Genomic DNA, 16,160 nt, shown 5'->3' on the forward strand with positions numbered 1-16,160 from the left:
AGCCAGGATGGTAAAGCTTGCTTCAGTAAATCTCAGTCTGTTCTCTATTTTTTTCTCAAAGTCTTTCTTTAAAGACCCCCAAAAAGAGTAATGGGTAAGATAGCCTATCCCTTCATTACTTTGTCCACCAATTAGGCTTAATATCCAGCACATCAATTGTAATTCATTAATTTCTGATTGTACATCATTTGTTTTTTGGCAAGCATAATTTCAACATAGGCCTTAAATTATATTAATGTGGCCTTTTTGCTGAGATTAATGTAGTCTAGCTAGTTTTTTTGCACCTGTTTATATTGTTAAAAGCAACCAACCTACTTTCCATCTATTTTTGTTATTATACATTGTTATAAAATCTTATACACTTTCATGTACTTTTTGTAATTGAGCTTACAATTGAAATAAATGTGTAGGCTCTGTTGTGGTAACTGGACCTAAGTCTTACTGACACTCAACAAGACAAAGGTTTCTAAGTCAGTGAGGCACTTTTTGAAATGTTACCAGTAGACACTTCATATTGTCATAACTGTCATCACCACATGGCACTGCTATGCACATATTCTTCCAGTTTATGCAAGTATGCAAGCAAATATTCAATCTTGGGAAGACATGCTGTAACGTCATTAGTTTTTGCAAGGTTTTGTTTAGAGATGGGGATTTTGGATATGATGCTGTGTGAACAGCAGGAAAGTTTGCCGTCTTTGTCTTTAGTCTTTGAATAGGATTAGTCTCTACAGCAGAGCTGCTCTCTGGGATCTGGGCCTGGAGCTGGGCTGTGATTCCTATCCTAGATAAAGGGATTGCCTTCATACTGTTTGTTTCTCCATTACAGGACTGGTGTTTATTTGTAAATAAAACAAGTAACATTTAGAATATACCCAGACTAAGTGTCACTGATTTCTCCTCCCAAGTGAAACCATGTATGTCACATATTCAAGTATTTATTCTGAAATTGAACTTGATTAGATTTCAGATTAAGTAGGAAATACATTTCCCAAGATTTTAAATATTCACAGTATTTTCAGATCAAGGAGTATGTCAGCAAACAGAAGTCTTTAAAGATATTTAGAAAACAGAAAAATGTATTACTCCAGATATGGGTATAAAGGAGTGAATTCAGTTTATATAAAGATTTGAACAGTTTTAATGCAAAAGAATAGATTTTCATGAAGAAGAAATGAAGGAAAGGAGTGGAAACATCTGGAGATCAGATTCTTCATGTTAAATACGTGCTACTGCAGAAGAAATTATTGCAAATCACTACATCAATGTTACCTTACACTGGTCAGATTAGAAAACAATTTATGGCAAAGGAAGAGATGGCTGTTAGAAAATGCTGAGTGCAAAGGGATTTCATTTAATTTCGCAGCAATGTCCTAAAAATAGAAAAAAACTGGAAATGAATGTGCAAATTAAAGATATTGCCATGTGTTACTAACTGATGGTCCTAGTAGTCTTTTTATAGGGTCTTCCACTGTAAAAAACATAATGCTTAAAATTAAGAGAATTAATAACCCACTCATTACGTGCTGCTAGATGTATTTCTGATACTTTCTAATCTTTTGTTTCCATCTAGCCATTAATAATTATTCACTGGATCATTTATTTCACTTAGCTGAAGTTCATGTATACACAATATATTTTAATTACAATAAATATTCTTTGCAATTAAGTATTATTTATTTCCTTTTTCACTTACTTCTGATTCTCCTAATCCGCCTCCTCAACAGACTGCTTATATTTTCTCTTGTAGGTTGTCTGCAACATCATAAAAATAATGGCTTCCAATACCTTTTCACTTGCTTAGACTTTACATGTATGAATTTTAATTGCAGCTGGCTGCTAAAATACATCCCATTTTTCCCCTACTGATTTTTATATATTTTATAGAACTCCATTCCTCAAGACACTGTGTATTCCTTCAATTTGTTTTCTTAAAGTCAAATATTTTCATGCAACTGTCCCCACCAGGACATAGGCTTATTAGCAATTTACATCTCATAAAGATTACAAGCGGTGCCCTACATGCTCTCCACTTTCAAGCCTATGTATCATACTTGGCTGATTTCCAGTGATTAGGTCCAGAGAAGGGCCTGACTATGGAGATTTGCTCAGCCAGCTGTGATAAGGAAGCAATCCTACACCATCTCTAGGAACTTGCAGATTCCCTTAGTTTTTTCCCCTGGCTATCATTCCAGTTATCTGAATTAAACACCTCCATGGTTTTATAAAATCCTTTCATGATCTATCTTTTCAGGATGGAGAAAGAACCAAAGCTGAGGCCATGGGTCACCTCATCACCTCTCACTGTACTTAACTTCAGCGCAAACGGTCTTTGTTGTCCATGCCAAAGTGCCACTATTATTTCTCCCTGCACATCTAAGCTCCCTCAGGCATTCTGTCTTTCACTCATGCATTTATTTTCCCTAACCACTGTAACTCTAGCATTTTTTGTATTCTCTCATTTTCTTACATACAGATTGTATACTTCTAATTCAGCATACTATCACATGGGCTCTTCATAACTGTATCAAACAGATTCCCTTTCCACCCCACATTTAATTTCCTTCTAAATTCCACCTTTACTTTATCTTATTTTCACCTTCCACCTTTGCATGTGGGACTTTCACAAGTACCTATGTTACTGGATTTTTTGAATTTAAATTTTTTTAAAGGAAAAATATGTTCCATGATCATGTATATTAGTGATGCTTTTCAGTTTTAAACTGAACATTATTTAGGGTTTAAAAATGATACCTTATCATCTTGCGCAAGAAACAGATGACACAGAGAAGACCACCCAGGGCTTGATTTTCCTACTACCTTTCAGTTATTGCAATCCTTTTTAAATGCAAAGTGGATGTAAAATTCTATCAGAATGAGAGTACAGGTATAACAGACAGCACAAGATACAGGGCAGTGGAGAAACATATAAATTGTTTTTCCCTTAAGTTACTTACAACTTAAAGGTCAGACTTTAGATGTCTGTGCAGGTGAGCAAGTGGGGAACACAAGAGGGTGTCACACCCCTCGTGATCCTGTGCAAGGGCCTGCCATGGTGTAGATAGGAGTGAAACCAACACTCGCTGTTAATGATAGCCTTTCAAAAGGGAGAAGAGTGGGGCTGCCCAAATACCAGGGTGAATGCATGCAGAAGAGATGCCTCTGCAATGTGCATTTCCAGGAAACTGCAAAAGTTCTGGCTCGGTGACCCACACTGCAAATGCTGAGCTGAACCCATGAGGCACAATTTGGACCTAAATAAGACTCTCATAAATTTAGGTATTTTTGAGTCTCTTCTGTTTATTATATTGCATAATGTGCCTGAGTAGAGACAGAATGGAATGCCACACTGATGCAGACTGCAAGCTATGGCTCACATAGCATGGGCACTGCCAGCTTTTAAGCAGAAATCCCCACTGAAATCAATGAAGAATTCCATCTTTAACAAAATCAATGGTCCACAGTATGGCCCACTGAATGGATGATGTGTAGAGTATAAAGTAGAACTGATGTTTATTGATGCATGGTATTTTAAGGCCAGATTGTACTCTGCTACATTACTGTGCATTTGGAGTAGCTATACTGAAGTCAGTGTATGCAGTATTGTTGTAGTAATATTGGTCCCTGGTTATTAAAGGGACAAGGTGGATGAGGTAATATCTTTTACTGGACCAATTTCTAAGATATTAAAAGATATTACCTCACCCACCATGTCCCTCTAAGGTCAATGTAGTAATTCAAGATATGCACAGATGTAACTGAGATCAGAATCTGTCCCTCAATGATTACATGAATTAAAAATGAAATAGCAAGAATGTACAGGAGTACTCAAAATTGATAATGATAGTCCTATATAAGAAAGTTTTATGCACAAAATGTATGGGTTTTTTTGGTTTGATTAAGTTTTCTTATTCTGTTTCTCTCTTTTCTAAAGGATTATATAAATTATGTTCTTTAGTATTAAGGTAGAGTAAGATACCATTATTCAAAAAGCAATGTGGTACTATTTACCTGTAAGCAGTTACATTTATAAATGACAGGAAATAACACTTGTAAGTATGCTTTTCTGAGCTTTATTTTAATACAGGCTCTATAGCCATGCAATGCAGCATATTTAGAAAAATCATGTAATGTATTTATGCACATGTCATAAGGGAGTTTTATTTTTCAAAGATAGACAGCGAAGCGAACCTAGACATTTCAGATTAGACTAGAGCCATCAGAATACAAATGTTCCATTGTCCTCCAGCCATTACTGACATAGCTGTAGCTTTTGACAGTTTGCCTTGTATTTAAATCCTAAACAGATGATTGAAGTGGAAAATGTCATCCTGTCCCTTTGCCAGCATGCTCCTCTGCATGATTTAAAATCCTTGCATATCTACATAAATATTTAGTTCAATCCCCACATATTGGGCCGGATCGTCAGCATGATAAAACAGCATAGTTCCCTGTACTTCAATGAAGCTCATTTTATTTACATCTGCTGATGATCTGATCCAACGTTTCTAATTCCACCACTCTCTCCTGTTCACCTTGTTACTTTACAATGTACTATATAATAGTCCTTACTGCTCATTCCTTCAGTCTCTTCTCTATACCTTTTTGTTTGACCTACTTCTTGTTTACATAATGATAAACTAGTTGCAAAATTTAGTTCCCAAAATTTTGATTCAGGCTGCCTTTAACAAGGTATCTCTTAATTGGTTATTAAGAAGTGTTCTATTTTTAGGGAGACGGTGTTCTCGTCCACACTTTATACCTTTACAGTATTCAGATACTAGGGTCATGAAGGCGGTATAATAACCTATAAATCATAGCATAGCTTAGCTCCCAAATTCTTGTTATTTCACAGCAAAAATACATCAATGCACAGGCATTCTACTGAGGCAGCAATTAAACTGAAACCACAGAACAAAGAGAAGTGTACAATCTCACATTGTAAGAGTGTATTAAGGCAAAAATATGCGTGACAACTTGCATGTTGTATGTAGACATTAAGGCCCCAATCCTGCAATAGGGTTCCAGTAATGTGGACTGCTGCTACCTCTATCTTATATGGCTTCAAAACAAGCACCAGTGAGGCTATGGAGAAGTTCCCCTGCAGCTTCTCTTTGGATAAATTTCCTGTCACCTACGCTTGAGGAGAAGATCTAACATTTTGTGTATGTAACGATTCTCACCGGAAGTTGCCAGCAATGATTTAATTTGGACTTTCAGTACCAAAAGCACAGGATTATTGCTTTACCTACAGGATTACCTCTTTTAGCTGGTAGCAGCAGTAGGCTCTTTTCCTGTATATGAACTACCCAATAGAGAGTGGAAGAACACACTTAGCCTGTGTGTTATATATTGAGATTTAGTTAGGAACCCTGTCACTTTCCAGTTTCCCAATTTCATAGGCTGAGGAAGAACATCAGCATCCCAAAAGATCTAGGAGATATAGCTGGAATTTAACTCTCCCTCACAACTTTACATGGTATAGCAGGTAGCCTTTCATTCTCCCACCTGTTCCTTGAAGCTACTTGTCTGGTTCCAAAGTACTTCCCAAATAGGGAACACTGGAACAGACTCAACCGCCCTCTGGTCCCAAAGGAGTTGTAAGACCTGGTCACTAAAAGAGTTGAGTGTAATATTTGCTAATTTGCTTCATATATCTGGTGCAAAACCCAAAATACCTTTCTAATTATAGCTATTTGTTACTGTATACTCATGTGACACCTCATACAGAAGATGTACAACACTTTTAACATTACATCCATACAACGCCCATGTCTCAGCGCTATCATAGTACAGGACAGTATTGCTGCACTGTGCAGATTGATCTTTCTATGAAGGTGTCATGTTGCTTCCACACATGTTCAAAAAGCAGATGCATATTACAAAGCTAGCTTTTTAGCTATATATTAAAACACTGTTTGTGCAGACATTTCCATGGTGATTAACTTTTGTCACTATGCTGAGCACTGTACTATTAATTCTGATATATGGTTTAACATAAGGTTTGATGCTAGTTAGCACATAAGTTTGGTTTTTGAAACGTTAATTTTCAAGCCAAAATTTACAGAGATAGTGGCAAAATGAGATGTAATTATCTTGCTCTAAGTGGGCTAGAAGTTCAGTCATCTGCAAAGAGCAATTCTTTAATAAAAGCTTCCAACGCCTTCATTGATTAATGTCTCTTGTCTGCATGAAAGAGTTTGTATGAGAAAAATCTAACCTTTACTCCCAAGAGGAAGTTACAAGTTGCTGAATATAATAGGTCTGCAAAGAAAAGGCCAAATAGAGATTGGAGGATGATGCACCCCTTGCTTAATACAATTTGCAGTGCTGAAAGAATGAGTCTCTTCAGTTTGCACACACTTGCCCAACTGTATGTTAATGGAGTTGTCAGATAATGCTGGCCATCTGATCCAACCATTCACAATTTCTCAAAAGCTACAATAAACAAGGATGGTAGATTGTAGCAAAGGCATTTGGCAAATCAGTAGAGACTACGTAAGCATTTTTATATCATTCCAATAATATCCTTGAATGGCAAAAATTCATATCAGTAGTTGTTCATTATGATTACAGATTGTCCCATAACTCTGGGTGTACACTGTTTGTGATTTGTCCATGGGCTGACTAAGAACACTTGTCAATATTTTGTTTGCAATTGAGAGAAATGAGATTTCTCTGAAATTACCAGTCGCCTTTTGGACCTTTTTGCTTGAGAATGGCACCTTTAACTGTTGTATTATTGTTTATTGCTCCCAAAACTTGCAGAAGTATCAGATTAGATGGTTTAATCATGATGACACATCGATATTTTTAGCTCTCAGCATGTATTCCCTAAGACCAAGGAGTCTTACAATTTTTAATGTTGCCATGCTTTATATTTCTTTATCTTTGGGCATTTATGTAGTACTTTTCCTTGCAACATCTTGCATCAAGTATGTCACCTTTGAAGTGCCTCATATAGCTACTTTTGATAAAAAATACAGAAATCAGTGAAGAATCCTACTTTTGAGATGCTCACATCATAGTTTTTTCCATTTTTCCTGATGGTTAGCTTGAATTGGAAACTTAAACCACCTATAATATACAAAACATCTTAGCCTTGTGTATAAACACATTGCAATGACTCATTTGAAACAGTAGAGAGTTGATCCAGATACAGATGGTAGGAGCATCTAAACCAGGGGTTGGCAACCTTTCAGAAGTGGTGTGCCGAGTCTTCATTTATTCACTCTAATTTAAGGTTTTGTGTGCCAGTAGTACATTTTAACATTTTTAGGTCTCTTTCTATAAGTCTATAATATATAAACTATTGTATGTAAACTAAATAAGGTTTTTTAAATGTTTAAGAAGCTTAATTTAAAATTAAATTAAAATGCACAGCCCCCCGCACCGGTGGCCAGGACCAGTGAGAGTGCCACTGAAAATCAGCTCGCTTGCTGCCTTTGGCACACATGCCATAGGTTGCCTACCCCTGATCTAAACACTTATTTTATAACCTTGGGTCATCTGAAGTTCTTCATAGTTCCGACTATTTCCTTGAGCGACTAATAATTTGGATTCCTGATGGTATTACTAGGTTGAAAAGGTCATGTATCAAGCAAGACTACTACAGTATATACCTTACTCAATGAGCAATATTGGTTACATAAACAAAAGTGCTTCTGGTAGAAGTGGTTAATAAGCAGCATTTTTCATATGTTAACAAAAATGGCCCTTCTCTAACAATACACATGTATCTTACAATGTTTAGTGTTTATCCTTCAAACGCTGACTGTTTTGAAAATATTTTATACAGAAACCACATTAGTTTATATGTCTTTTCAAAGCCTTGAATTAGTGATTCTATTCATCTAAATTAAAATTCTTTCCCGATCATAAACAGATTTCTGACTGCACAAAGAATGAGTGAATGCCCCGCCCACTGGTTAAGGCTCAGCCAATTAGCAGAGGCTTCTAGCTTTCAAACCTTCCTGGTAGCTCCGCCTCCAACTGCCAGCTACAGCACACGGTCCTTCAAACAAACAAACCAAACAGACTGACAAACACAAGCTCAGCACACAGCCAGTAACCCCCAAACACAAACACAAACACTGCAGATAGTCACTTACCCCACAGATGCTGTATGTGCTCCTCCTTCACCTGGAGAACTCCCTTGCAAAACTCCCTATTAGCAGCTCCTGTTCGCTAAGCTCCCTGGTCGCTTGTGCCCAGCTTTAGAAAGCCCTGGCCTGAGTGAATGCCCCGACCACTGGTTAAGGCTCAGCCAATTACCAGAGGCCAATTTCCATATCAACTACCTGATACCAAGAGAATCCTGCTCCGAGAATCCTCTAGTAAATTCAGAGGTACCAAGCCATACCAAACTCATGTTCTCCACATTCATTTATATCAATTACAGTAATTCATAATAATTTGGCACCATCCCAACAGAGGACGTTCATAATCTTAAGGTTAAAGTGTGATCCACTCTGATTCTGAAAGGCCTACTGTTCAGCTTTATTCATTTGAAAATGTTTTCTGGTGACTGCCTGTACACGTATACTGACAACCTCCCAGATGAGGAAATGTCACCTTGTTTCTTCACATCATGTTTCATAAGGAGCTGTTTGACTAGGTAGGTCACAGAGATGCAATTGATTTTTTCCTATGTGTCAGAAAAGAGTCAACAATATCCTTGAATTCAGTCAACAGAAAGTAACGTTTCTGTTCCCTCTTTATATCTTAATGTAAGAAAGGGAAATCGCTTTTAAATGATTTAATGAATAATCTTACTGAAATCCATCCATGCAGCCATATGAATGAGAAACTTGTACTGTGAAACACATTAAAATATTGATGCTTAGCACTACATGAGCTTCAGAAGCCAAAGTCTCCATTATACACACAGAAATTAATATAAAACTTACATGTTAGGAGGCAGATCTCCAGTTAGCTGCAACTCTGACAATTCACATCAGTTCAGGATCTGCCCCTAGAAGTTTGATCACCCAGGTACCTAATATCTTCATCCTTTTCCAACAGGAATTTATAGTATTGCTGAAGTTTTAATATTCAGAATTTCAGTTTGGAATTTTTATTTTGCTAAGTGGATTTTATTTGATCTAACACATCCTCCCTCTGTAGCTTTACAATAAGAGTGTGATTTTTTTAAAGTGATGGACAAACCTGAAAAGATGCAGTCAGATGAGTATCCCAAAGTTTGGATGTTTCTCCACTATTTAATCAATCATGTCTGAGCCCTTTTAGCTGAGTAATCAGGTCAAAACTACTCTGAGAAATAACCTCTTGTGTTTCCTTTTACTACTTCTGCTTAAAGCCAAAGCTAGGAAATAGGCAGGAGAAAACGACAGGTCAGTAAGCCACCTCAAACACCAGAAACCTTTTGTTTAAGCAGGAGTAGGAAAGCTAAAAGTATGCTGGGCCTGGAACAATTAAAATGTCCCCCCTTTCTCCCAGACTCAGAAGTGGGTGGGGTAGGTGGGATATCTGGGCCAGCAGGGAAAAGAAAACCCTTTTCTCTGTTAAATTGTACATCCCACTCCCCACCTTGTGAGCATTCAGTGCTCTTGTGGTCTTGTGGAGCTGGGTCTCTGGACTGAATGGTGGGACAAATGGGTTAGCAAAGCCTAGTGGCCCCTGTACACTTAATGGGATTATTTATAACCCTTTTGCCAGCCCTGGGAACCATTGTGCAAAGGAAGAAAAGCTTTCCCTTCAGGATTAAGGATGGGCCAGGTCTTTTGGGCTTTGCTCTGAGCATCATGCTAGTTGCCTTTTAAGGCCAGGAAGGAATTTTTCCTCACTACCAGATTGACCTAGACACTGTAGCATTTTGGCCTTACTCCTGGGTCCCGATGGGTAAATTAGGTTGTCAAGTTCACTTTTTTCACAACTTTGCTGATGCCCAGTGCAGGTAATTGATCGATAAGAGTCCAGTTACCTGATAAACTGGAACTGGAAGCAAATTAGAGCATGACCTCTCCTGAAGAAGGTGAGAATGGGGTTGGAGCCCCTAATGATTGATACCTGGAAACACAACCTTCTCTTCCCCAGCCATTACCACTCCGATGAGGCACGGTGGTGTGATCTCAGAAATGGTGCTGAAACTAGGCAGAACATATTACAATAGGATGACCTGCACTGTATGAATTATTGGCAGATAGTTGCCAGATGTGTTGCTTAATAAAATTGCTGCCTAATTAAACCATACTCTTGATGTCTTGTCTTTTTTTTTCCCCTGTAGTGTTCAGGACAAATTCAGCTCCCCTTATTAGGAGAGTTGGCAGTATATGCTATGCAAACCACCACATCACAGTCACAGTTTTTGCTTCATAAGTTGATATCTCAAATACTAGATTTCACTGCTAGTAGTGTTATTTCCAAGTATTTATATCAAGTAGTCTGTAGTGCATTTTGTAATTCACATAGAAAAGGTATTAAATGTGAACAAGAGATTTTAATCAATAAGAAGCTTATACTGTAATTGTTGCAATGTTAACATATGAAGCTTGATATGCAAGAAAGTTATTAGGAATCAAATCCATTCATTTATAAGCTCATGATTCAAAATTTGGCTCTAGCTTGATTGACCGACTTTTTTTATGCAGATCACTGGGTTCCTTCTCAGCTAAGTGTGCTTGGCACTCAGCTGATTTCATAACTCAGTACAATCCAATACAAATATAAATACATGATCAGAAGTTTACATTTGTCAGTCCTATCTTAAGACCCCTAAAATTATACACTGGAAGAAAAATTCTAAAATGAAATTCATGTAGCATTTTATTCAACAATGAGAATGCAGGCCTATCAGCCAATCATATGAAAAAGTCAGTGGGAAAACTTAATCTGGACTTTCTGATACATCATTCTCCCCAGAGGTTGGGTCCTGTACATGTTCTAGTTCTCCCAATTTTTTGAGGAAATAAGCAGATTTGAGACCACCCATGCAAAGTGCCAGCCCCACCAGGGGGCTTCCCTCTTCCTATTGGCAACATGGCTCACACAAGAGCACTACTGTCATAAGCTCGGGAATCTTCAAGGAGTCTTTGTACCTCCTTCATCTCCAAGGAGGATATCAGCTGAGCATATGCCGTTAATGCTGTGATAAGCAATCATAACTTCTGAATATAGCATGGATTTCCTAAAATATGCTGTAGAATACAGTAGAAGCTGCCCAGCTCAATATTCTCATCCCTCTGACCTGAAACTCTACAGAGCTCTTACTGCAGTGTTTAAAACAGAGACGTTCTGCCATTTTGATTAAGTGAGGACAAAGTTGCTCCAGGTCATCACCCTCTGGAGCTTCTGATTAAGTTTCCATTTTTTTCTTCCCTTCCTACTTAAACTAGAAAAGGCTAGCAGTGTATACAAAATTCAGAAAAAAAATTGGAGGATAATGAAGTAAGACTAGAAAAATTAAAAATGAGAGCACACATTATGCAATACCAAAGTCCCTGGCTGCTACTTCCTCCTCCGATCATCTCCTTCTCAAACAACCCCTCTACTTCCAACAACCTGCCTTATTCCAGTTAGCACAAATATGATCTCTTGTCCAAATGAATTCAGGAAAGACCGGTGTACATTCAGTATTTGAGCTGTGCGATTGCTCATCTAGCTCATGGACTAGTATTACTGTTCTTTGACTGGATAACATAATATCTAAATACTACAGCTGTCTCTGCCCCTAAAGTTTTATTTTGCAATTAAACTAATCTCAGATACAGGTCCAAATGGTTTTTACATACAAACCTTAACTTCCCATAATGTTCACCAAAAAAAGTTAATTAAAAGGATTATGACCATAATCAAAGCAAAATTCTGTATGTTCGTTAATGTTTTTCTTACAGCTACTCCCAGTATGTTCAACTTGCTCCCAATATGATTAATATTAATAAAATTTAAGACCAAAAGGGACCATTATGATAATCTAATCTGACCTTCTGCATAACAGAGGCCATAGAACCTCATCATACATAATTCAACTAGATTGTAATCACATGCACTTAGGCATCCAATCAATCATTTATGTTTATCCCTTGAAATGAGATCTAAGATGGAAACAACATGGAGAAATTCTAATACTTTCTGTGTCCTGTAAATGTAAATGAACTTAGTGATTGGCTGAACAAGAAGTAGGACTGAGTAGACTTGTAGGCTCTAAAGTTTTACTTTTTTTTCAGTGCAGTTATGTAAAAATAATTGTACATTTGTAAGTTGCACTTTCATGATTAAGTGATTGCACTACAGTATTATGAGGTGAACTGAAAAACACTATTTCTTTTGTTTCTTTTTTAAAGTACAAATATTTGTAATACAAATAATATAAAGTGAGCACTGTACTTTGTATTCTATGTTGTAGCTGAAATCAATATATTTGAAAATGTAGAAAACACCCACAATATTTCAATAAAATGATATGTTATTCTATTATTAACAGTGGAATTAAAACTGTACTTTATCCCTATTAATTTTTTAATCATTTGATAGCCCTAAAGAAAATATTTTAATAGTACCATCCAGTGCTGCCAGAATCACCTGTTGAATGGAGCACAGTCTTTACTGTAATGAAGAATATCAGCAAGATGTCTAGGACACTTGTCATCAAGACTACAGTGTCTTGACATTTTGTGAGGCTATACATATTGAAAAACTCTTGCACTGGCATACTTTTTTCCAGCTTTACACCACCACATCCAACCTTGATAAGTACTCAAGTGACACTTCTATCAAAAAAAACAGTTGTTGCTTTCTGTATACGAGGTGCTATATAGCCAAGAATTTGAAGCCTAGGCTCGCAGACTATTCATCACACATAAAACATCCTCCTCTTTTTAATTACAATTTATACTCTCTTGTATCCAAGTTCCTCTGCCTGTGAGCCTTACCTGGACAACTTCCGACAACATTTGGTGGTGGTGGTGGTTGTTTTTTTTTAAGATTGGTGCCATCACATTTAATTTTATCAACTGGTAGGAGGCATTTTAAGAGAAAAAAAGTATAATACATTACTGGCACCCAGACAACTTGAACAGGGCATATGTAACTCAATAACTTTTCACCAGCCAGAAAATAAGTTTGCTTCCAAACCTGACTCTTCTGCACATTAAAACTGTGCTACTACAAAGCTAGTAAACTGATCACATGGTGTCAGTATTTAATGTTTAGGGTAAAAGTATATTGTGATTTTGCAAAAATGGTTTAAAATTAATTTTAAAATCATCTTCCAGTCTAATTAACACTGTCTCCACAATTTCTGCATTAACTCCTTGAGTGCTGGCATGCCTTGCACATGCAGGAACTATATGATTTACTGCACTATGGTAAAGTTCAGTGGAACGTGAGGGCATATGGTATACAATCATTGGGCCATAAGGATGCCAGTGCTGATCATGCACGGCATATGAATACAGCACTCAAGAAGCTAGAGGAGATGACTAAGACAATCTATGGAAAAAAACTAAAAATAATATTAATGTTTTCAGAAGGAAAATGGTTAATTCATTTGTACTTACAGAAGCGTCTGCAAACACATCCTATTTTGAAGCAATAAGGAACAATATTTAAGTAAGGCAGGAATTGGTAAAGGTGCTATATTTCATGCAGTCTTCATCATCTTAGCTTTGGCTAGGAGATGCATAAACCTATATTATTAAAATGAATGTCCCCAAAAAACAGCCTACTTACCAATGCACATAGCAGATCAACTGCTTCTAAGATCAATTCTTGGTGTCCAATGCGAGTGACTCCGAGTTCTTCAAGTTCTTGATGAGTGATGTGCAACAGCTGTTCTCCATTGATTTTTTCCCTTTCAAAATTTTTAATGTATTGCTGGAGGCAGTCATCAAGGCCTAGTTAAAAAAAAATTAAAAAAAAATAAGCATGTTCAGAGAATGATGGCCAAGAATGTCAAATCTGTAATTCAGTCAATGTACAAATTCTCTATGGTCCTGAGAAACACTACAGTTTTCATATTTTTAAGGATGAAAGTGCTTTATAAATCTAAGGTGATTCGTTGACCCTATAGCATGGTGAATACTAGATGCCAATATGGTTTTTCAGCCAGTAATACTTCCACCATTTTTATTTTGATTTAGATATAATTGAAAAATATCCATCTTGGGCTATAGGCACCTTAACCCAAAATTAAAATTACAATCAAATCAAAAGCAAAACCAGCAGCTACTCCTATTTTGCAAATGAGAAAATGACCAAATAAAAAATTAAGCTCAGAAATTATTCTTTTCCTCCATTAAACGTCATTTTTATAGGACCTTTGTGTCTTAGTAAGCAGATGGGGAATGTAGCATGCCCTGAATGTCGAACTATTATTTCTTTTCCAAATGATGGAAAAGCATTTCCAAAACTGAGGGCTCTTTACGGAGGACACCTTGCCAAAAGTTCTTTCTCTTATGAACCAACAGAGCTCCAGTTCAATGCTGCTGCTGACTGTTTCTGTCTCAGTATCAACAGAAAGTGTCAGTCTCACCCGAAGGCACTTGGGGTACATGGATAAAAATCAACAATTTAAATTCTAATGGAAACCAATAATAACATCACAGTATTCAAAAACAATATTTGCCAGCTCTATTACATTACTCCCAGAAGTATAATTTTCAAGTATGATAATGCTATTAAAGAAAACATTTAACATTTGGAGGAAATGTTGTCTGAAGGTAGGCTTTAGAGACCTAACAGGCTATCCAAAGGCTAAGCCAAATCAGAGGCATCTCCTTCCTGGGATCTCTTTTCTAAGGCTCTCTAATAGTTTCTAAGGCTCTCTAATAGTATGAATCATCTTTCTGCTCCTGAGATGGTGTCAGGAAGAACCCCGTCATGCATACTCAGCCTATATAACAGTGTCACTATCTGCTGTGTTCAGAAACGCTTTAAAGTTCAACAGACTCATTTACCAGAACTCCAGTAGCAACACTTAAATGTTAAGGTCTCTGCCAAAGACCTAGATACTTTAATTACACGAATTCTTAAGAAAATATACATGCCTAGAACTATGTTTCCATTCCAAATTCAGAGTTCATCTAGCAAGAGTAATGGATTTAGTAGTAGCCATGGTATTCTAAAGCCTAGACCAACAAGAAATGAATAACTGAATCTGAGCATAAATACCTCTCAATCCTCCAAAAACGGTTTCACAGAGACCCGTGCTTTAAATTTGAGGCCAAGACAGCTGTTGTGCATATGTAAAATGTTCAGAATATAAATCAGACCTATTTCTCATCTAGTGAAAGTTCAAGTATCAGAGTTGCCTCAAGGACTGGACTTAGAATACGGCCAGATGGAACGGTACACTGACATTGGCCTACATTGCCCCCATGTTAGACAAATCTTTTATTTTTATTTTTTTTGCCAAACTCCACAAAACAATTTCAACAAGAAGAGTTTACCATAGATCTCGCCAGTAAGTTGTGAGGAAGTTTGCTTCTCATGCCTTCCTCCTACAATGGAACAGGCAGGGTCAAAACCCACCAAACCTGTCAATACAAAAAAACCCAGCAGGTCCTGGGCATCTAAGACAAATTATCTCTCTGCATTACCCTCCATGTCCCATAGAATCCACAGAAGCATGGTATTACCAGCATGGGTGAACTAAGTAGAAGAGGAAAAGCACTGACAAAAATCCAGGAAGACCCTATGAAAATGAGAAAATAAACATACATCAATAGTGGCTGAAAAAGCAAATTAACAAATCTGAGTCATTATCTGTCATTGTAGAAATGCTTTGAACTCTCTCACTAACACAATATAAAAGAAATAAAGAAGTTACAGGAGGCTTCAGTTCCATAATGTATCATGTAAAGGGATGCAAAAATATAACTACTATGCTTTTGGGTATCATTTTTTTAGACACCTCTTTTTATCCATAAACAACAAACTAATCTTTTAAGCAAGTAGTTTTATTTTAGAAATCAGAAGATGCAGTTTGGCAGTGATAACCTCTGTGGCAGGACAGGCGTGCTGAATAGACTGATGAATACAGTTCTTTATGAACCTCCTAGAATGCTTCCTGCAATTGATTACTGTCCATTAGTCTATTAATCAGTAAACTCCTTTCAAATAATAATGTAGTAAACTATAGTTCATATTTCCAGATTTTTACCTTGCACCACATGTATCTTAACAGATAATACTTATTAGCA

At 36.9% G+C, this 16,160-nt stretch overlaps 1 protein-coding gene across 1 annotated transcript in view; it reads right to left on the minus strand.

Annotated features, from left to right (window-relative positions):
• Positions 1–16,160, minus strand: part of LOC115657916 (connector enhancer of kinase suppressor of ras 2-like) — a 521,635-nt gene that overhangs the window by 364,112 nt on the left and 141,363 nt on the right. The window contains exon 2 of the mRNA XM_030576266.1: positions 13,690–13,853. Coding sequence (XP_030432126.1) covers positions 13,690–13,853 — 164 coding nt within the window. The remainder of the gene's footprint in view (positions 1–13,689; positions 13,854–16,160) is intronic.

This window comes from Gopherus evgoodei, chromosome 9 (assembly GCF_007399415.2).
Source record: "Gopherus evgoodei ecotype Sinaloan lineage chromosome 9, rGopEvg1_v1.p, whole genome shotgun sequence".
NCBI lineage: Eukaryota > Metazoa > Chordata > Testudines > Testudinidae > Gopherus > Gopherus evgoodei.